Source organism: Porites lutea, chromosome 6, assembly GCF_958299795.1.
Source record: "Porites lutea chromosome 6, jaPorLute2.1, whole genome shotgun sequence".
NCBI classification, from domain to species: domain Eukaryota; kingdom Metazoa; phylum Cnidaria; class Anthozoa; order Scleractinia; family Poritidae; genus Porites; species Porites lutea.
This window is the reverse complement of record NC_133206.1, coordinates 33976277-33998932: the sequence shown is the minus strand read 5'-3', so window position 1 is coordinate 33998932 and position 22656 is coordinate 33976277. Positions and strand designations below refer to the sequence as shown.

The window sequence follows — 22656 nt, the reverse complement described above, 5'->3', positions numbered from 1 at the left end:
AAGACGGAATTCAAGTATGGCGGACGACGACAGTGAAAGCGATGCGTCGACAAATTTTATATCACCTCGGATACTTTTCGTTCGTCTAAGAAAAGATAAATCTAAAGACGCCATCGAAGATGAAATATTCAAGCTCGTTAATAAGGTGCTGGATGAATCCAATGACAATGGAGAAGTGTCAGAAGAAGCTAAAAATTATATCATCACACTACCGGACCTTTCTGCGGGTCAAATACTCCAAGTTGCAGTAGGACCAGAGTTTGTGGGCTTATTGTTTGATAATGGACGTGTCTGTAGGTTTAAATGTGTTACAAAAAATCTGGATTCTTCGAAGAAGCTATGGAACTCCCAACGGAGCCAAGATGAACCAAGTTTCCAAGTTCAAAGCGATGAAGCCTATGCTAGACAGCTTCAAAACCAGTATCTGAATAATGGAGCAACAACCAGCGCTGCCCCGAGACGATCATCAGCATTTGGAGGTCCTAGTATTTCTTCTTCTCGTTCTTTAAGTAGGACTACCTTCGGTAGTGGTACTCGGACAACACAGAGATTTATCCCATCTTCCGTGCCAGCGTCAGGCATGAGTGAATCTACGACGACGGAAGCCCAACTGGGCAAGTTCCCAGGTACCAGCTCGTCAGTTGGCGACAACGAAAGTCGTGATTCGCAGGCAAATACATCAGGGCAAACGAGAAGTTCAGTTATTAAAACTGTAGGGCGTAATAATGGCGACCATAGCGAGGGCAACCAATCATCTTCATCAACTAAATCTGCAGCTGTATCCAGTGAAGATCAGGGAAATAATAAGAAGAATCTGAAAGAGCAAGACAGTAAAACTACTCATAGTCAGGAAAATTCTGTGGAAAATCTAGCAGGTAATGGTACTTCACTGTCATCATCACACACTTCCAGTGCTCGTCGCTCTGTCTCGTCACCAACTCTTTTGCAAAGAACAGTCTTTACTACCAATTTTCCAGTCTTGAGGCAGTTTTCTGCCCCCTTCCTATTTCCCTCAGCTGGTGTATCATTTCCTTTGTATTCAAACTCAACAACAGGACAGATGTTTGGGTCCAGGGGATCACTGCGGCTTGAGCCTCGTGTTGTCAGAGCTCAACTGGCAGAAGCAGGTGCATTTTCAAGAACACCTCCAACCTCTAGTGCACAGCGGTGCGAGAGCAGGCCAGTTGTGACCAAGTGTACAAGTTGTTGCAGTGATGCTGATTTCAGCTACCCAGAAATTGGTGAAATGGAGTGGCTTGAGGTTGAAAATGTAAGTACCGTATGGTAACCCTTTAAGCCCCAAGGCTGCGCCCTCAGGAAAATTGAAGGGAGCCCAGTGCTCTGAACCTGTTAATTTTAGGGTGCCCAGCATATGATTTGTATGAAAAATCTGAGATTTTCTAGTCACCCAAGGGCAAAAGTTAGGCGCCAGGGGCCACCGGGCTCTGCTAGAGCACAGCCCTGAGCCCTAAGAGTGATCAGCATCAAATTTTTCCTTGTAATATCACTGCTTTATAAAACAGAGTGGTCATGAAAATTAAGGACATGATAATACAAGGTGAATCTAATAATATTATTGATACTTCAACAAATTCTCCCCACTACATGTATTGAAAACGTTTAGGGATAACAAATGAGAATTTGAATTTTGATGTTTGGGTTTAAAGGATCCAAAGGGTACAGCTGTCTAGCTGTCTAGTTCATTTTGTGAAAAATGCCAGTTGATGCATCTTTATTTACTTTGGAACTTTAGAATTAAACATTCAATGCACAGGAAACAACCAGGGTGAAGTACAAACATAGGAAATCTGTTCTGTTGACTATATGAATACAAAACTGACTTTAATTTGAACGAGTGAAAAGGCTTCACAAATGACACTAAAAAACTTTTCATGCAAAATAAATCTTTATTACACGTGAAGAAACATAAAGGTAGTTTTTTTGACTACACAAACAAAAATGTTTCACGCTTGAACAAATTATTCTTTTACACATTATTAATTTTTCACGGTGAACCAGAATACTCCTTTTCAACTTTTGCAGCACGCTTTAAATTTCCCAACCTTTTTCTACTCTTTCTACTCATTTTAAAATATTTCTAAAAAGATTTAAAAACATTTCTTGGCTGCTGTATTGTATGATATGAAATGTTTACCTCAACTTTACAGAGACTTCGATTTCAGTTGGCCAATCAAAGCATGACACTTTTTATTTCTTCGGTGAAAAGTTGCTGCAGGCAAGTGTGGTTAAAGTGCTGGCTGCTATTTTGAGCCCTGTATGTTGTATTAATGTACGTTGGTTCTTACTGCAATTCGAACATTTTCTGTGTGTGCTGTCTGCTCACATCATGTGCAGTTTTTTTATTAAAATGGAATGACTCTGGAACACCAAACTATAAAACAATATTGACTACAACCATTTTTATTCATTTCAGAAAACTGGTCAGTAACTTTGTAAAAATAGCTACCATGTTGCAGAATTAAGGAGCAATGGCTCTGTGATAAAATCTACAGTACTATTATTATGCTACATGTACATTAAAAGTTATAGACTAATTAGTTGAGGAAACATTGATCTTCATATTTTGTTTTTTTTTTTTTTTGTATCTGTTGTTTTACTTTTAGGGTAAGGAAGTTATTTTCTCTCATATCACTGCCGTGCATTCTGAATTTTTACTGGTTGAAAAAGGAACTGGAATCTTATATCATTGGCCTTACGAAAGTGACATGGCATGTTCTGTTGCCATGGAGATTTCCTCTTCCCAGGAACCAACCTACTTGCCATTAGCAAAGCCACATCCACTGGGAGAAACACTGGGATTGGACAGTGAAGAAGTTTGTCTTCTGGCTTCATCTGCTGTCCGCTGCTCTCTTGTGATGACAAGTGGAAAAATTTGCACTTTTTATGACAAGCTGTTAAGAGGTACATGTACAGATCTTTACTAAGATCTTTATTTTCACATACACTGTAGTTACATTGTATGCATTCAAAAAAATGAATGTACATACTAAATACATTTAAAATGAATTACATGTAGTCAACTCGATTCGTGATTCTTGATTCTGTGTGAATTAAGAATTAATAACAAGCTATCGAGAATCGAGTCTCGTGAGACAGAAAACGAAAGAATCACCCATGACTGATTTCTTGATAATTTTACATAGACATACAATGTACATGTAAAAGCACTAAGTAATGACTTCAGCACAAAGTTGACCTTAAACAGCTATATCCTCGTGACATAGCCCCCTTCATTTATACTGTTCCATTACTACTGATATAGTGATTTTGCTACCAAATGGTTATGGTGAGTCCTGGGACTCATCTTGGAAAAATCATGAGAATCATGAGTCCCTGTGCAGAACCAATGAGTCCCAGTTAAAAAAAAAAAAAAACGAGTCCAAAATTGTAAAATGCTTGGGCCTTTTTGTAACCAGACAGTTAATCTGTAGACAGACTCCAAACTCTGTTTTTTCAGTGTACTGAAATTAAACTATAGTTGTTTTAGAAACTTCTAGTCCTGTCCTACGAACAGGATATTTCTACAAAATTAATACACATGTTCAGATCAATCAATCAATATTGTGTCCTACACGATGCATGCCATGAATTGTTTTTTTATGTCTTTGGGGATTTTTATGTCTGGGACACAGGACGCAGAGGTAACAAAATCACTGCTGATATTGATGGATGGCTATTACTTGTCTTATATGTTTTCTGATAATGTTAAATGTACCTTTCCAGAATCCAATTGTGGAGACCCACCAGCCTTGATACAAGAACTCTCCCATCCAGCAATGGCATTTCCAGAACTTCAGGGAGAAAAGATTCTCTCAATCAGTTGCAGCGAATTTTTCACCAGTGTGATGACGGAGTCTGGTAAAGTCTTCTGGTGGTAAGTTTGGAACTGCCAGAGAATGTGGTGGTGCTTAAACCTCAGTCGTGATGATAAGAAAGAGTTGTGTTGGCATGTTGAAGGCACAAGACCAAATACAAAATATTGAACTGACTTTGAGATCTCTAGTCAGTGAATAGTTTTTAACAAAATCCTCTAAGTTAGGGTTCACTAAAACTTTTTATTTGTATACAAAACCTTGCAATTCTTTTCCGGATAAAGTTCATTCGTAATGTTCATTTGGGTGTGAAAAGGGACTTTTTTAATACCATAGTCAGTTTGTATTTTGTTGTTTACATTGTTACCACACTGGGAAATCATCATTGTAAGGTAGACAGCAAACAACGGACTGTTGCACAGTGCACAAAACAATATTCATGATTGACCTTCTCCTACATAAATCAAATAAGCAAGGCTTCACAAATAACTTTGCTATTTCATATGTGTATCTTACACATGTATTCTTCACTGAATTCTGCACTTGGAAAATTTTTATACCAATGATACTAAACTCCATACAGTCCCTACTTCCGTTTGTATTACAGACAATTTTGTAACTTTGGATACTTGCTTCTGTCCCTTTGGTGTCCATATAAAGGAGATCGCTGTACATAGTTATGGGGGATAAATCAAATAAATAACTTACAGCATCAAACATATATATTTTGCTACTTCTTATAGGGGTTTGTTACCTGCAGAAGAACGACAAAACTTCAAACAGAAATTAAGCAAAGCGACTAGTGAAGCCAGCCACATTGGCATCAACGAGAAGGTCCAGCTTCGCCAGCATTTCCCTGGTTTTCCTGGTGCTTTGGTGTACAGATGTTGTGAGATGAGGGGACCCATAGTGGGGCGTCTCATATGTCATGAGTCCCCTGAAGGAAGTAGCACGACTGTAACAAAAATCAGGGTTGAGCCTCTGACTGGCAAAATTGAGAGTGGTGTACAGCCTGTTAGTGACCCGGGGGGCTCAGATCATTCAAATGCAGAATCAGTAAGCTCCCCAAGAGGAAGAACTGTTGAAGAAGAGTTAATCTCAAGTGACAAGGATGTAGTGCGGTCCTCTAGCCCTCATACCAGTGTTAAAAGGAAAGCCTTAAGCTCTAGCAAGCCAACGAATGGCTCAGAAACTTGGGAGGTCAAAGATGTTGTTTTTCTTGAAAGTGAAAACAAACTGCTGGGCACAGTTGCTGCCATTGATGGCCCTCATGTTATCGTCAAAGTAGCAAACATAATACCGCCATCTGACTCCTCGCTGCGAGTTTTCAAAGTCTCAGAGCTCGAGTCTGTACCTACTGAAGGTGAAATGTCAGAAGGCACTGCTGGTAATCAGTCAATGCCAACAAGCTCACTGTACAGAGGGTGCATACAGCATACTCCAAAATGCATCGTGAACAGTTCAGGCAAACTACATGTAGGCAACAAAGAACTACTTTCGGGTCTTAAGCCTTTAGCCATGGCAACTACTTCAATGGGAATTTCTCTTGTCGCCAACCGCTTATCCGACAGCAAGGCATTTTTCTTGGGTCCAGCCATGGAACAAGCAATTGACAGTAGCAAAGTTTTCACTTGCAGTAGTGATGTTAATGTTTCAAACAATAATGATGATGGTTCATGTACCGTAGAAGCTGAATCAGTTAATAGTAAAGAAGGAGCTTTAGCACGAACATGTCTAATGTCATCAGATACACAGGGAAAGACAGTTACTGGTCAGAAGAGAAGAAGGGAAGAAGATGATGTTGACGACAGTGACGATGATGATGATGACATGGAGAGTCTTCCAAGTGCTGTAACAGCAGCTATTGAAGCTGACAGTCCTCTGGCATGTAATGTTCATTTGTCAACTCATAAATATCCTATGCTACATTCAACCAGTGGTTGTGAGATTGTCTTGTTGACTGATATCAATCGCTGCATTTACCCAAGGCCTTTTGGCACCAAGCTGTTAAACCCCAACATAGGGGAAATTCCATCAATTCAAAGTTTTGGTCTCGGAACAAGACTGGGTCAAATACCAGGAAGCTGTTCTCCACCTGAAAAAGTTCTTATGGTATTTATAGGTTGGTATACATCGTATGTCTAATGTCAGTTGTGCCTTTCACTCTCTCTCCAATCTGTGTTTAGAGTGTTTTGTGCTTTGTCAAACACAGTTATTGTGCAATTTTTGACACGAAAGTGTTTGCTGACCAGTACAGTGTACCCTCTCAAATACCAGAAGTGTTAAAGTGAATTCACCACTTTAACCCTTTAAGCCCCAATATCCACATACAAACTCTCCAAACTGATCTCCATACATTTCCTTTAAGAATTAGTTGAGAGAATTTGGTAAAAGATAAAATATTTTTCTCTTTGTGATCATTTTGTTAATTCTCATAGACTTTGCTCATGATAGACTGTGGATATCGTAAGGAGAAAATTGATTTTGAGCACTATTGGGACTCAAAGGGTTAAAAGTAGAAAAGGAAACTTGGCCAAGTTAACTTTCACAAAGAATTCTGGTAGTGTTACTAGGGAGAGGGAAAAATCAGCCAATAGCTGACCACTGCGTCCCCAGTAACAATCCCAGAAAGAATTGCGAGACATGTTTCAGCATCAGTTCCTTTCTTGTTTCTAAAGTGGTGAATTTGCTGACCTTGTTATCTCTTTTTTGTTCACCAGCATTTCAAGAGCAGAGGTTGTTGCAAGCTGTGCAATCTGGTATTGTGCAAAGGATCAGGCAAGCATTACAGTGGTTAAAGCAACTCAACTCCAGCAAAGATATGGGAAAGGGTAGCAAAGGTAGACCAAAGGGTACCAAAAAAATGGCTATCACTGGAAGTCATGGGCAAATTCAGCAAGAAACAAGACCTTCGGGGGATGCAGCTGTAATCAGCAAAAGGGTTTTACAGATCCTTCATCAACGTTCTTCCTCTAACCAGAATATTGTGCATATTTGCTGTAGCAATCCATCATATGCTGAGGATCAACAAGCAGATGTTATGAACCTATTACAAGGTAGTAGTAAACTCCCGTAAATGCTAGGATTAGTACCTACAGCTGTAGCATACTTATTTAATTTCTTCAGATGAGCTCTAGAGGGTTACTAACATGTATAAGTCTTTGTTATTCATTGCAGTGTTCTCCCTAAGTTTTAAATCAGTAGGTAAGGAAGCATTCATGGCCAGTGAGGCAAAAAATATGCTCCAGAGCTGCACTTTCTTGGAGGGGGGGGGGGGGGGGGGGTGAGTAGGAGAGTGAGAGACATGGCCTCACCCTGGTGGCCCCACCCTAAGAGGAGCTAAGTTCTTTGAAACATCATTCCCTCATTTTGTTAGGCCCAATAACTTTACTCTGTCTTCAATTTTCTCTTTCCAAAATGCGTGGCCTATTATAAGAAAAGCTGGTACATGTATACTTTAGTACTATTCATTCATTTCCTTGATCGGATCGGATCACAACTTGCTTATTTCTTTAAAACTACTTATTTAATTTTAGTAAGCCTTCAAGCGCCAGTTACAGGCAGTAAGAAGTGTTGCTTCAGGTGGTATATTTCACCTGTTACCGCCTGATAAGGAGAGCACTGTCAGTGAACACAAATTGAAACATAAATAGAGCATATTACATGGCATTGCAGAGATATGAAGTTTCTTTTCCCTTTTAAGAACAATATTTCAGAATTGAGTACAGGAAATGAGTGGAATATTTCTCAACACCAGAAGAGAAAATTTATATCTTTAAGTGGCCACATAATGTTCTATTTATTGTATTAACACCAATGAAATACCAAACCATTTTCACTGTGATATCTTTTGCCATGAGAGGTGTGATTCATTATGTAACCATAGCAACATTGATCTCACCTACAACTGGGAGCCATGCAAAGCAAAGCTGACCATGCTGAAGATATCATGTTTTTGTGTAATAGCTTGCATGGTACAGTATTTCACAAGTGTTAATGTAATATAATAGCAGATATCAAGAAGAGGGAAAACAAAATTCTATTTCAGATGGTGGTGGATCTGCAGACCTTGATTCTGATGGTGCAAAGGACATCCAGATTGATGTGGCAGGATTACACCTTCTTCTTAATGATTCCATTTTTGCTAAAGAGCTTGTTCCAATGGTGAGTAAACTCATAAGCTGCTTTTTTATGGTCATGGGTTTACTAAGTCTTAATCGTTAATTAACACAAGTTAAGTTAACGCAAGTGCTCTTCAGGATTATCTGTTAGTCTCGTGGATATGGCGCAAATCTTCTGGTCTTCTATTGAAGACTATTTCAAACTCTTCTCTTGTTAGTCTGAAACCAGTCTGGAACCAAGCTCTCATCATTTCACAATCCCAAATTGTTTTTGATAATCATAAAAGTCCATATTTCAGTTTCTAGTGGCTATTTTGAGTCTTTGATTGTGGACACGGATCATTTTCCATGTTACCACAGTCACTGAAGCAAATTTGGCTCATCATGCAATAAAATAAAAATTAATAATGAACAACGTGGGATAAACCAGTACAACAACTGCATATCTGACTAGTAAAATTAATGGTAAAACATGCAACATTATTTCATTATTTTTTTTTCTTCTTGCATTGCAGCACTGTTCATTAAAAAAATTTTGTTACCCATACATGTATTTCTGAGCCCTAGACACTCAGTGCCCCAATATTTTATTGATCTGTCTCCTGTAAACTGCATGCTTGATTTGGATAGTTAAAGAATGTCTCAATTTTCATAACCAGCACAGGCAATCAATCTACACAATACTCTCAGACCCTTATAAACCCAGTTTTTTTTACTATAGCTTAAAGATCGTGATGCTCGTGGCTACACTCCATTCATGACGGCTATACAGAACCATAACTTGAAAGCTGCTTTGTACATTCTGGATTTCGTTGAGAACAATAGAGGTATTTAACTACACATTATTTTTTTTCTCCTCATCTCTTGCATTTGTTCAATTGTTATATTATTCACATCTCATTTGATAATGGAGTCATGAGGACCCCAAAACGTTGTGTTATAAATCTTTCATTTTTCTTTGTATTATTTTATTTACACATAATTATGTAAGGACCGCTATTCAGACCATAATGTTCCTTGTTTGCTGCCAAATTTAAGTTGCATAAATTTTACACTCAACAGTCCCAAAACATTAATTTTATACTAAGAGCAGAAGCCCTCTTGAGGTTTCTGTGGCACATACTACAAAATTAACCGTTATTATCAGTTGCACAAAATGCAGTTTGATGGGTCAGCATGTTGTACCTTATACCCCCTTCTTAATACATTCAAACATCCCGCTAGTGACCAGCCAAAAGTGTAGGTTTTATAGTAGTTGCTTTTGGGAGGTGGTCACTGACAAGAATCAAACCACAAGGTGGGCAGGGGGTCTTTTCTAACAGTGGTTTTGACACCTTTTTCATTGTAGAGAATTATTTTATTGCCATGCAATTTTAAAGATATGATATGTGTAGTTCCTTGTTGTCACTAAAAATTCTTCATATGCTCCAAGTAGCATAGGACATCGAACAAACATAAGGATTTGATTACGCATCAAGTGGGCATGCACATGACAAGAGGGTTAAAACTGTGGAGAATTCTACATCTGTTATCCTCCAAGAGTTTTTAACTGTAGGGCTTTTACCAGAAAAATTTTGGTATTTTAAAAAGGGAGTGCCTACATGAGATGGTTGCACACGGAATGGACTATACAAAACCAGGGTTCGCAAATACGCCAAATTTGGCGTATTTTACGCCAAAATTGTTCAGATGACTCCACTGAGGTTACGGAGGGAGTCACTTCGACTCCAGAAATTTTCGGTAACAAACAGGGAGCCACTTCGACTCCGGAAATTTTTCGTTAACAAACACAGTTTTGATCTTACCTTTTTCGCAACAAATACAATTTATGTTAATTATAAATGTTGTAAACCTTAATTAAATCATCGAAAGTAAAGTAAAACAGGAAGAGGGTAAATTACTATCAAAGTTTACTCAATGACAGCCATCATGGATTTGAGCTTTCCAGGTCAGCAGACTGCCACAGCTACTTCGTGTATCCCTCACGATAGTGTATACATGCCAGGACCACGTGCTGGAAAGTCTGAAAATGGCTTTCTTTGTTGTGATACTTGACTCCAAATATTCCAAAATGACTCCAAAATTTGTGAAGCGGAAGTCACACTGACTCCACTCATCAATAAAATTTGCAAACCCTGAAAACAAAACTATCTTATTATGAATTGTATTTCGTTGCCCCTTGGGGTAGGGGTAGTCCTCAAAATTACCATACCCACCTTAAATGTACCCAAGTATGTAGGTACTACAGTTGTAGTAACATGCTGTGGGAACAATCTGAAGGACTAAGTGTCCCTTCCAGGGGAGAAGTATACATGTTGTAGAAACACCCATAACTGCCTCATTCTGGATAACCTACTGTACCGATTAACCTTACCAAGGCTGGTCACATGCCTTTAACACTTTTCCTTTGCCTTTTACAGGAAACACTAACCCCAAATTACAGTGTTCAGTAGAGGAAATGATTTATCCTGAAGCATTTAGTGGTGTAACACCCCTTCATGCGCTTGCTATTGCCTGCACAGAGAATCTACCCCCCAGCGGACTGGGGAACAGTCTCACTGTCACTAACCTTCCATCAAGCTACACTCCAAGGATTCTACTGAAGCTGTTTCAAGCACGATACCCGTCAGCCTACAGGGCCACAATACCACCCGTTACAATGGAAGGGAGAAAGGTATAGTCACTTTCCAAGGTAGAAATTTGAAAACAGTTTGAGGCCAGTACTTTTAAGCTCATGCAGCTGCAAATGCTGAAGGAAATGATGTTCACACGTCCATCAGAACACAAGGAAGATCAAGATATTCAGGCACAGTCCAAGTCTCTTCCCACTGAACCATGACGGCATGGAACCTTGCATTAATTTTTTGTATTTGCATTTGTGATGTCCTTGTTCATGTGTTCAGGAGTGCAAATGTAAGGGCAAGAAAATTTTTCCATTTCTTGTGTTGCTGCATGCACTTGCCTTTGCATTTGCATCACACGTGGATCAGACCTAAGTTTCATAAGTCTGTCAAATACGATTGCCTCTAATGCCTTGACTGAAGTTTATAAAGTAAGAGAGTAATGTGGAATTGATCTGAGTGTGGCAGAGTGAAGCAAAGAAGAGAAGCATAAAGTAGACTTCAGGGCCCAGTTGTTCAAAGGCCAATTAGCGCTAACCCAGGGCAAAATTTTAATCCGGGTTTCTTTTCCTTTTGTTCAAAAGCATTTTCTTTTTAGAGCATCCAATCATAAAAGTGTCAACAAAAAGGTTTGAAGTGAATTTGCTTTCTAAGCTTTCCTACTTTGAATTACAATTTTGAACTAACCCTAGGTTATCTTAACCCAGCTTTGAACAACCTGACCCAGGAGATTATGTTTGACTCATGTCAACCAATAAAGAATTCACAAACTATGAAGTGGAAGAGAAAAATGCCTGAAGACTATTTCCCTTTAGTTAATCTGTCTCTTGTTAGCAGGATGGAGTTGTTTGATATATCATTTATTGAAATTAAACAAAGTTAGTTACCATGGCAACTTGCATGCTCTGTTCACAATTTACCCTGGATGAGCGCTAGCTGGGTTTAGAGAAATTTGGCCCAGAAATTCAACCTTCCACTTCAGTGAAATAAAATCATTTATTCTTTATGATAATAAAACTAAATTCCTTTGTTGTGGTGTGTTTTACTGTTTTCAGTGCTATCGTACCAAAACTCCAAAGCAACGGTTCTTAGAAAAACACCAGAAAGTGAAGGTGAAGAAAGTGCACAAAAAAACTGTTGAAGGCAAAAGGGGATCACTGTTGACACCAGCTACTTCAAGTATAAATTACAATCCTTGGTCAAGACGTTATGTTGGAGAAGGTGGAAGAATACCTATCGTTGGCAATCGACGAGAGTCGCTAGTTGGTAAGATTTATATCAGTATAAGATTCTAGGAAACTTCTTACTCACTCCCCTCTTAAACCAACCTTAACACTAACTTATCATTAAGGGCAATATTTTGGTTTAGGGGAGGGGTAGGTGGGTTTTTTTCTAGAATCTTATACCGATCCCAAAAGCTGCTATAAAAAATATTGTTAGTTCAAAGGTTTTTAGTAGACTTAGAATTGTGCCTTATTTTCCTCTGGGATGGTAGAGAAAGATAAAATAAAATCCTCAAATATGCGAGCGTGAGCGGAAGTTGCCACATGCAAAAAGAGAAGACACGAAGAGAAGAGAGAGAACTCTCATGAGTTTTACACACACCCATGCATTCCTCTTGAACTGCTATCTTTAAGGAAAACAAATGGCTATTCATAAGTAGGCTGGGCTATTCATAGCATAGTTCTGGGATTCAAGGCACTGTTTTGAACGTGCAGGACATGATTCCAGACCTCACACTGTCTCTACTGTCAAAGAGAAGTATTGCAGCATACATACTGGCTTAGACATGTAATATTATTCTGGAATGAGAATGGGTACAACATATTCAACTCTCTGTAAGGAAGAGAAAAATCACTTCTATGAGAGGTATGCAGGCACAGATCAAGAATAAATACTGACCGATACTAAACGAGTGCTGAAGGTGCAAGCTTCTAGGGGGCTGTGGGGGCATGCTCCCCCTTGAAATGGCCATTTCGAGGGGGAGGCCAGTGGGGGTTCACCATTAGCAAAGAATGATATATGGGGCCAGGCCAATGGCAAGTTCTATTCTCCCCAGATGACAGTCTTGCAGATCGGCGGATTATTTCATCTGGCGACTTCAACTTGGAAAGTTTATTTTTATTAATATTATTAAAAATACGTTTATTTTGACAAATCTGTCCGATCTCCGTAAAACGGTCCAAACCTGTGTGGATCCACACCTGGGTATTCATTTTCGAGAGATTTCTGTAAAACGGAATTTATACGGCAATGTTCGCCAATATATTTGTTTTCTCATAGACATTTTGAAGATTACACAGTAACTTGTTATAGTTTGTACCTTGTTACATTGATATGTTTCATACACGGCTATCAATTAAAGTTGTGGAGTGGAAATTCTCAAGAGGACCATTATAAATTACAAGCAGTTTCATTTAAATGGTCCACAAACTCAAGAATTTAATTTGTTTTCCCTTTTGAATGGTGCTTAGGCATGGTGACATTTGCTGATCCAAAAGAACTGAGACAAGCTCTTGTGGAGATGGATCACCATATGGTGTCAAGTGAGATGACTGCTCCTGAAGGAGGGCTTGCCAGCTTAGTACAGCATGTACTGCGTGTAAAACTTACTGAGGTGTGTCATACATTCATGCGAAATCATCGATATTTCATTTACCCAACCCACCCATGCCTTTTGGGGCCCGATTTAGGTTGCTTGGAAACTGCACACCTACCCCTCCCCTAAGCCAACATTTTCTCTTAACTGAGAAGTAAGTGTTAATGTTGGCTTAGAGGAAGGGAAGCACTCTTACAAAAGTTAAGAATTGGCCAGTCGGACCAGCCGTCTTGAAAATGTAATGGGCTTTCCTCTAAAACAAGAGCTTTGCGTTGTGTTTAGAAATAGACTGATCTAGATGGACAAGTCTGATTAATAGTGGATTTTTCTTTAGTTGACTTGTGAATGGGCTGGTTTGGTTCGTCAGTTCTGACTAAGTAACACTGGGCCGGATGATAGCCTTTAGTAGAGGTTCCACCGTATTTGTTCCGAGTCCTTGACCAAGAGACAAATACATTGTATCAGTAAACCAATTATTTGATTTTCGTGTGGCCTCTAAGTAGTTGTGTGAACACAACACAATTAACAAACAAAAAAGTAGGGGTTTTTCGTTTGCAGATGTGGGCGAATTCACGAAGCGCGTAAGGTACCTTGCGAGACGAAAAGCAGCTATAATGTTTGATATCTCTGTCTTTTCTGGGTTCAGTGTGATATGTCAATCAAACGAGGCTCGTTCAATTATTAGACAGCCTGATTTCTTTCAAATCGTAACATTTGCTTTTCAGTTGGAGAACGAAGAGACGGAAAAGCTTGACATGGAGGTGGGTGTCCGAGGAAATGTCTACAATGTATCCAATGTTGAAGGAAAGGCCAAGATAACTCCTAAAGCTCAAACTGCTGACGCTGTTCAAGACAAAATGGCAGTGAGTTAGATGGTTTCTGAGTAAACTAGATCTAATAAAGGAGCTGTGTCTTAAAATTTGCCAAAATTCAAGCAATGGGAAACTGCCCACCTACCCCTCCCCTAAGCCAACATTTTGCCGTAAGTGAGAAGTAAGTGTTAATGTTGGCTTAGGGGAGAGGAAGGTGGGCAGTTACCAAGAAAGATATAATGATCCAAACAAACTAAGAGAAATGTCAAAATTATTGCTCAAAACATTCAAAGAAGGTATGAATAACGCAGCAAATACAAGAGGAGGAACAGCTGGACAAATTTGAAGAAGATTGAAGCGGATTGCAATATTGTCGTTTTTGAAAACTTGTCAGCCTAACAGTTTTTGAAAGTTCATTTTAATTGTTTGTAAAGTTTGATATAATGCTTGGGAGACATGTTTGTTTGACACGGAAATCAGATATTGTCATTAGTAAGTAAATTATTTCTCAAGTTCCATTGCGAGTAAGGACGCATAATTGGCATTATTAACAAATTGTACTAGACAGTTGTTACACAGTCCCTTTAAGTTAGATTCCTCCATTGGCGTGTGTTAGGATACTGTAAATGCTTACAGAAAGTAAAAGTTAGTCCGGCATTTTGATTATTCGGTTTTGCGACACAATAATACAATACTTGCAAAGTGGATCCTGTACACATTCTTTACACTTTCAACAGAACTAGAATCCAGTCCCTTAATGTTTAACTTTTGTGATTTTGTCGCAATTATTTCTTCAACATTCAGTTTTACGCAGAAAATGATGCTAGTTTCAAATAATTTGTTTTTCTTTTGTTAGGCTGAAGACGATAAGCTAATATGCCAGCTATTTTCTCGCCTGTTGTCATATCCAGAAGTAAGTGCTTAAGATTAGTAAAAGTGCAATGTATAGTGCAAGTCGCTCACTCGCTCAGTTGTTTTTGAAATCTGGACACGACTTTCAGCTTTCCGGTGTGATATAAGGAAACGGGGCCAATTTTTTTTTTTGCAAAGACTTCTGGGATTATTACTGGGGACAAGGAAAAAAATTGGCCAATAGCTGACCGGTGCATCCCTAGTAACCATCCCAGAAGTCCTTGCAAAAGCTAACTCAGCCCACTTCTGGTTTCTTAAGTAGCAAATATTGGGTGGCTGTTAGTGACTGGGTCTCGTACCCGTTTTCAGATTGCGACGGCCAGGAACAAGGAAGGCGAGACTTCTCTGGCGTTCCTGGTAAATAATTCACGCTGGATCAAGCTTTCTGCCAACCAAAGACTGCTGCTGACCAAGTATGGGAATCTTTTGTTTGGACAAGAAGCAACATCCCCTGGGGGAAGCAGACGAGAGGTATCAACGCCGTCCGAAACTTCAGACACTGGGAAGGAAGAGGATCAGATCATGGCAGAAATAAATATAACGGGAATAGCTGATCCTGCCATGTTGGAAAGTAACCTGCTTGCGCAGCTTGATGACATCTCAAGTAGCTTCCGCAGTATTGTGGATACATTGACTGCTCTGGAAAGAAGGTGCTCAACCGGAGAAGGACAGCAGCAAACAGCATCAGGAGCTGCTGAAGACAAGGCAAGATCAGCTGTGAATGGATCTTCAGCGGATGGAGTTTCAACGGATGAAGCTTCAGCGTCAGGTGCTGAAAATCAATCAGCAGAGCCTAATCTGATGTCATTTCCCACTACTAGCACGATTGTTACTGATGACCTGTCTTGCGAGAGCCAGCCTGTTTTGATACAGCTCACACAATGCTGGCCTTCAGTTGCATCGACCGTACTTGGGTACTATCCAAAGGATCCTTCAGATGTTAACATGGTGGAGGTACCAAGGGACTCCAGTGGAGATGATCAGAAATCACCATCCCGTGCTGGCCCTATGGAATCATGTGCGCTTGACTCGTTTGTGTTTGAACTACTGTCACATGCTGACGAAGCTGTCCTGGTCAGCTTTGTGGAGACCATCGTTAATGAGATGAACAAGTACTCGGAGTGTATCACTCTCGAAGCTGTTCAGGGTGTAGGTGAGCTGAACAGTGCCTCAAGTCCAAGAGAGGTGGCTATGACTGTGGGAGTCAAGTTTCTGAGATCTGTAATCCGACAGTTGGCCGTACATCTTAGCAGGTCTGGTTTGTCTTATGTTGATCTTCGAACTAGGCTTGGATCAAACTCCTCGTCAAGTAGCGGCAGAAACAGTCAAAGTGATAACCTAGAGTTCAAGAGGAAAGTCAGGTACGTTCAAGGGTATAAAATGTCTTAAAGAAATTTTTCCATTCCCAAAACTATTCAAGAACTTTATTGTAACATTCCGTTTGAAGGAGAATAAACCACAGAAGAGAAATATTCTTCCACGTATATACATTAGTTCGGTTTATATACTGTAGATCATCTCCGTTCTCGGGTTAAGCCAGCCAAAGACGAGCAAATTTCAGCACCAGGCCTCGTTTTGAAGTTGTTAGTGAAGTTTTGCATGATTGAATTCCTAAGGCAGTACAGTTGAAAAGAATGTTCTACATAAAGAGTGCAAAATAAATGCGAAGAATTTTGCTTACAAACGTGGCTTGGTGGCGAAATTTGTTCGTAATAGTACATAAGGGCTATTTCCATTGTCTGCTGTGAATAATTAAGAGACTAAGCCCCACCAACACCCACCACCCACCACCCCCCACCCTCGCATAGCCCCGTTCTTTTTTTTTCCGTCTTTTTTTTTTTTTTTTTTTCACCAAAATAATTTGGCTATCATTGCAGAATGATCTTGCGCTCATTTTCCTGGCTGGCTGCTCACGAGCTGGTAGAAGCAGCAGAAGCCTCTGTCCTTCCAGTAAGAGAGGGTGTGGCTAAACCCCAACCCCGCTCCACTGGTTCCTCCATCAGCAACAGCATCCCACATCAAAATGGAGGAATATATCCAGCAAGATTCCAGTGTAGACCAGGTAGGTCATAAAGTGATCTTGGCTACCAACCAGGAGCCTGGCGCCCATATTCGCACATACGCCCTGGCATACAGGTGAAATCTGGAAAAATATACATTTTTTATTTCATGAAAGCATTTTTGTCATTAAGTCGGGATGTTTGATAAATCTTTCGCATTGTATTGTATTTCTGAGCCCCTAAATCTGAAACATTTTTGGGGGTGCATGCCCCTAGACCCTACTAATTTGGAGTGCCTTCGGCGGTCTGACCTTTCTTCCCGTGTGTACATGTACACCTTCAAAATCTTACTCTACGCGCCCGCAAACTGTGTTGTCAATTTTCCGGGTTTTAACTTGAGCTTTTCCCTTGCTTATATGTGAGGCCCTCATATAGTAGGGAGGTCGTGAAAACAGGTCAAGCCAAATCCACGATTTTTTTTGCACATTACTTTCTTGGAGCCTGCATTAGACCAACATTTCCCATAATACACCTTGTTTCATCATCATCAAGTCTCATCGCGCCAGTAGGCACTTAAGGCCTCCTAAAAATGCCCCCTAGAATTTTGTACTAGTGATGCTGTAGAGGCACTGAGCAGTCGTCTTATTTTACACTCAGGGATTCGAGTCAGTGGACCTCATGATTCATCTGGCAGAGGGCATGATCCACTGCTCAGGACTGCTCAAAGGTAACAATTATCAGATATGGATGAGATTTATATGGCAAACTGGCCTACCTACCCTCCCCTTAACCAACGTGAACATTACCTTTTCACCATGGACAAAATGTTGGGTTAGGAGAGGGGTAGGTGGGAAGTTTCTGAGACTCTTTTGCAGTGAAAGCTCCTGTCAGTGACCACTCCGGGAATTCATTAAAGTGGTTGCAGCTAGAGCTAGTGCAGTTTATAAGAGAGATCTTGAGATAAAACTCTTGAGGGTGGACGCTCAGAAAAAAATAAATTGTCGTAGAAGGAAATCGTGTTATCTCAATCCTAAATCTTTTTTACGTAGCCCATCATGGTTATCACAAGCTTTGCCTCTTTAATCCCTTCACGCTGTCTTTTTTCTCTTTCTCTCTCTGGATAAGAATTCAACCGAGCAGGCCATCACAGAACGTCACATCTTGTCGAGGAATCAGACTGGCGAACATCACAGATGGACCATCCGTGGTTCCTAATAAGAAACCCTCTCCGAGTCCCTTTAGAGTGTCACCGTTTGGACTCTCAAGGAGCGTCACCAAAAGGAGCTCTTTACTGGACAGTGACAGTGACTCTGACGAGGAACATGATATTTTGGGGCCCTTGGATGGTGATACTGATAGCAATATGGACCTAGACGAGCCAGAACCCAGCTCTGTTTCTATGGCAACAGGAATTACCCATGACCACCCTTACGCCTGGGCTTTGGATGGAAGGGTAACAGGTTCAAATGAGGGGAATGGTATGCCGGGGCATATTCATGTAAGTACTGAACTACATGTGGGCTATCTGTGAACTTATAACAAATTATGCACTGAAGCACACGTACCAACTCCGCAGTAGCTGCGAACTTACAAGTGAAACATACTTTCATGCTGCTCTTGTTGCTCTGGCAGAGCAGCTGTTAGTTTTTAAAAGCTCATCAATCTTACTCGGACCCCCCCCCCCCCCCTCCCTGAAAAAAGGCCACCCCCATCTCCTCGGAAACTCCCCACCCCCTTCCCATGGAATTTCCGTTGCCCTCCGTGGTGGAGGTGTAGATAATTCTGGAACTACACATTATACGTGCGCACTTGAGTGGAATGCGGGAAAGGTCTAGTGTCGGAAGAGAGAATACAGTTATTTTTTTCTTTTTCCTATAATTAAGTACCCTGTCAAATAGTTCTATTGCTGATCACAGATCCCACAGTTGGCCTCGAGCGTGATATCTCCACCCAGCATCCACACTGGAAACTGCTACCTGACTCGTATGTTCGCACGGTTAGTAAAGGAAACTCTGGATCTTATGTCCACTCTCTCTGAAGATTCCGTCCCCTCCCAGCAGGGGACAGGCAGTGAAGCCGTCCTACCTGCCTTGTCACTTGACCAGCAGGAGTGCAAATTGATTCAGGACTCTATGATGTCCACCCTGGAGAAATCGTGGGCGTGGCTTGCTGGTGTGTTGGATGTGGTTGAGGGGCAGTTACAAATGGGAAAGCAATTTGATACTAAGGTTTGTCATTGTTAGTGTATTGTCTTCTTTGCTTTATCATAACCATAGCCAAAGCCTTTCAACTCTGAAGAGGTCGACCAGAATACGAAAAATTAAGAAAATCTCAATTTTTACTCTGGAAAATACTGCAAAATACCGTCGGTTTTGGTTCACAAATTGAAAAGCTAGAATTACAGTACACGCCTTCATAAATGTCCGTGACGTCATTCTTCCCAATTTTTAAATCAATTGACCATTGACGTCATGCAGTTAATGCATTTTCTATTATTGGACCGCTCATGTATATCTTCCAAATTTGTTCACCGTGTTATAGGATAATTAACCCAGAGATTTAAGCCAATCAGAAATGGAGAAGTTCTTTGAATAAATATTAACAAACTATGTACTTTATCTTTGCAGAGATATCTTACCTCACTTCAGCGCCCTGAAGACACGGAATTGGCCATGTTGACAAGGACTGTGTCAACTATCCCCGGGGCCTCCCCTGAGGAGTACCTTATGTTCCTTCTAAGAGCGCATAACAATGAACACAAAGATTCTCTTCCTGTTGTTGATATGCTGTGGTAAGTTCTTAGCTGTGAGCCTACGTGGCCGGCGTCGAAAGAGGAGGGGAGAGGAGGGAAAGGGAGTTTCTCCTTCGCGTTTTTATCCCCACCCCTCCCCTCCCGTTGTTGATATGATGGGGTGAGTGAAGAGTAATGGTAACGTCTTAATCGTGTGCATCGCCAAAAGCTGTTAGCCTACGTGACAGGCGTCGAAGGAGGAGGGGAGAGGAGGGAAAGGGATTTTTTCTGCCGTGGTTTTATCCCCACCCCTCCCCTCTCGTTGTTGATATGATTTGGTGAGTGAAGAGCAACGGTAACATCTTAATTGTGTGCATCGCCAAAAGCTGTTAGCATACGTGGCAGGCGTCGAAAGAGTAGGAGAGAGGAGGGCAAGAGATTTCCCTTTCGGGCTTTCTCCCCATCCCTCCCCTTCCTTCCCCCCACCGTTTTGCCCCTGCCACGCAGGCGAAGAGCCGTTGGCAGTAAAACCCGCTCGGAAAAGAAATGTCAAAAGTGCAATTTTCTTGCCTACAGTTTTTGTTGGTTGATTGCGCCGCACTATTGACGCTACATCATGTAGGTTTACTCGTTTTTTAACTGTAAATCAAACTAAATTTCAGGAAAATTAGAGGCAAACACTTTAAATGGTATTGAGCAATTTGCACACTTTTGTTGCTATTCTTCATTTAAAAGAAAGTAAAAATGTAAGTATTTTCATCATTACAGCTACGAACACACTGTGTATGTTCTGGACGCCCTCATTTACTCAATGACTCACTGGCCACGCGCTGGAAAAGGCCTGGACCGAAGAGTCTCGATCTCAAGCCACGATGGAGATGACTCTAGTCACAGTTCTTCTCAGCCTCTGCAGAACGAGGAAGGGCCCTCGGGACAAGAAACTAGGCCGTCCCCTAATACTACAGAATCCAAACGACGCCGTCGCCATAGCCATGATCGGGAAAGGATCGTAACGTTTTTTGGCATGGACGTGATGCATACTGATAGAGAGAAGTTTCTAAACAGTCTGCAAGATACAGTGCAACAGAAATTTCCCAAAGTTCCCAAAGCATCCTGGGAAGTTTTCACACATAACGTGACAGTCGCTCGTCAGAAGTCTTGTGATGAGACAAATCTTGCGTTACAAAAAGAGAATGAGGAGGAGAGCAAGCTACCAACCACATTCAGCGCCTTGCCCAAGTAAGTACCGGTTATTGATTGATTGTCATATACTGTAAACAGAGTCTCGTAGAAACCTAACCACTATGCCATCGAGTTGCCATCGGTTTTCGGAAGGAGCGTGAGGTTGTTGGCGACATTACTTCGTCGAATCCGACGCAGCGCCGAAATCCTTGTTTTGGGCCCCTGCCTGTGTACCCGGATTTGAGAACGTGCCATGATTGGCCGTTAAAAAAACGCCATTGTCAAATTGCCAATCAGGTTGAAAAGAAACTCGAAATGCACTCCTGGTAATTCGTTGAGTCCGGTGGACTCGGCGCTGCTTCACAGACGTTACTAACCGGGACTAGATTACTTTGCGACGCAGGCTATACAGAGATATGCTGTTTGTGTTTGCAGACACGATGTGTCCTTCCCTCTGGTGCTGATGTGGTCACCTGATCTAGTGATGGCCAGGTGGAAGATCTCTGTGGATCTGTTTTCCCGCATTTTTCTTGCCGACGGACCTGGAGCCGAGAGAGATAGCTTCCTGGCGGCGCGAGCTGGTGTGGCGGGTAGACTAGCAAGGTACAGTGGTGACCAACATCGAATTTCTCCTAACAATATTATTGCCAAATCAAATGACCAGGTAAAAAGAATGAGCAAAATGATCAGCACTGAGAAAATATCTTGATGTTTGGACAAATTCTCTCAAACAGTACAGTAAGAATCATATGGAGAACATTGAAGAGAATATACATGTCGATATTGTGGCGTAAAGTTTAAAGTGGAAGTCAGTCCAGTATTTTTTGTTCAGGACCAAATCCGGGATCGTGACGTTTATCCACAAAATACAGCTGTGGGTAAACGGGCGAAAAATGTCTTCCCTGGGGTGCTTACTTTTTACATGGGAGATGCGGAAATTCTGGTTAAAAAATCAAATGGTCCGCACCATTCTGTTTGGGGAGCTTCAGAAAACATGAGCTGTGATTTTAGGGCATTGAATTTTTCTACTCTTTTTAATCTGTTCACCTGATTTGGATTTACATTGTACGGGTTCAATCTCCCACCAAGTCAAATTTTAGAGTTTATGTTTATGCGCAAGATTTTCACCTGGGTCTGGTTTGGGTAAATGGTAAGCACACCTGCCGGTTTCCGCCGAAAAAGTAGTAGTGACTTTATGGTAACCCCTTCCGCACCGTAAAAGAGATGTCTTTGTATGCTCAGCGATTAGAGCATCCAAACTAGATCTCAAAGGGTCGGGAGTTCGATTCTCACCTGGAGCTCGAAAGGGTTTTCTTTTTTTAGATTTCTGGTGTTAGATTTCTCCTTCTTCCAAATTACGCCAGTAAGTTTATATCAGAACAGTGATAATCATGTTTATGTATTGATATTGTTGAGAGAAAGTTTATGTTGATCAGTCTTGCCCTTCTTATCATCATATATGTATATTTGTGTCCAGGTTCCGCCGTGCAGTTTCATATTTACGTGACTCTGTCACCAATGAATCCCAGCAGCTTGGTCCTTATGGATCAGTAGGAGGAAGAGTGGGTACCACTCTCTCTTTGTCAATCAAGAGGCAAAAGATCCTAGAAAGCACACTAAGAATACTTGGAGAGGTGATTAACATTGTTTTATAGTTTTGTAGGTTTGCTGGAAAGATTCTCTTTTTGTGTTGATAGTTTTCGCCTTTCTTCCATATATTTAGCCGATGACCCATTTTACAGTTGAGTATTTTGTGGCCTGGTCTTTACATGGAGTGAGGCCGGGGTTGACTTCGTTGAGATACAAACCTCAGTACTTTCAAATATAATTTTGCAATATAGCATG

The 22656-nt window shown here is 40.9% G+C and overlaps 1 protein-coding gene across 1 annotated transcript in view; it reads left to right on the top strand.

The window, feature by feature from the left end:
- The first annotated feature begins 3 nt into the window (after positions 1 to 3).
- The window catches only part of LOC140942331 (uncharacterized), a 29186-nt gene continuing 6533 nt past the window's right edge, over positions 4 to 22656 (top strand). The window contains exons 1-21 of the mRNA XM_073391290.1: positions 4 to 1270; positions 2625 to 2922; positions 3745 to 3895; positions 4577 to 5955; positions 6554 to 6889; positions 7882 to 7997; positions 8676 to 8781; positions 10375 to 10628; positions 11631 to 11841; positions 13050 to 13192; positions 13900 to 14037; positions 14843 to 14899; positions 15208 to 16259; positions 16776 to 16960; positions 17556 to 17625; positions 18024 to 18396; positions 18815 to 19126; positions 19526 to 19689; positions 20398 to 20868; positions 21247 to 21414; positions 22289 to 22445. Of these exons, the coding sequence (XP_073247391.1) occupies positions 17 to 1270; positions 2625 to 2922; positions 3745 to 3895; positions 4577 to 5955; positions 6554 to 6889; positions 7882 to 7997; positions 8676 to 8781; positions 10375 to 10628; positions 11631 to 11841; positions 13050 to 13192; positions 13900 to 14037; positions 14843 to 14899; positions 15208 to 16259; positions 16776 to 16960; positions 17556 to 17625; positions 18024 to 18396; positions 18815 to 19126; positions 19526 to 19689; positions 20398 to 20868; positions 21247 to 21414; positions 22289 to 22445 (7395 nt within the window). The 5' untranslated portion in view covers positions 4 to 16. The remainder of the gene's footprint in view (positions 1271 to 2624; positions 2923 to 3744; positions 3896 to 4576; positions 5956 to 6553; positions 6890 to 7881; positions 7998 to 8675; positions 8782 to 10374; positions 10629 to 11630; positions 11842 to 13049; positions 13193 to 13899; positions 14038 to 14842; positions 14900 to 15207; positions 16260 to 16775; positions 16961 to 17555; positions 17626 to 18023; positions 18397 to 18814; positions 19127 to 19525; positions 19690 to 20397; positions 20869 to 21246; positions 21415 to 22288; positions 22446 to 22656) is intronic.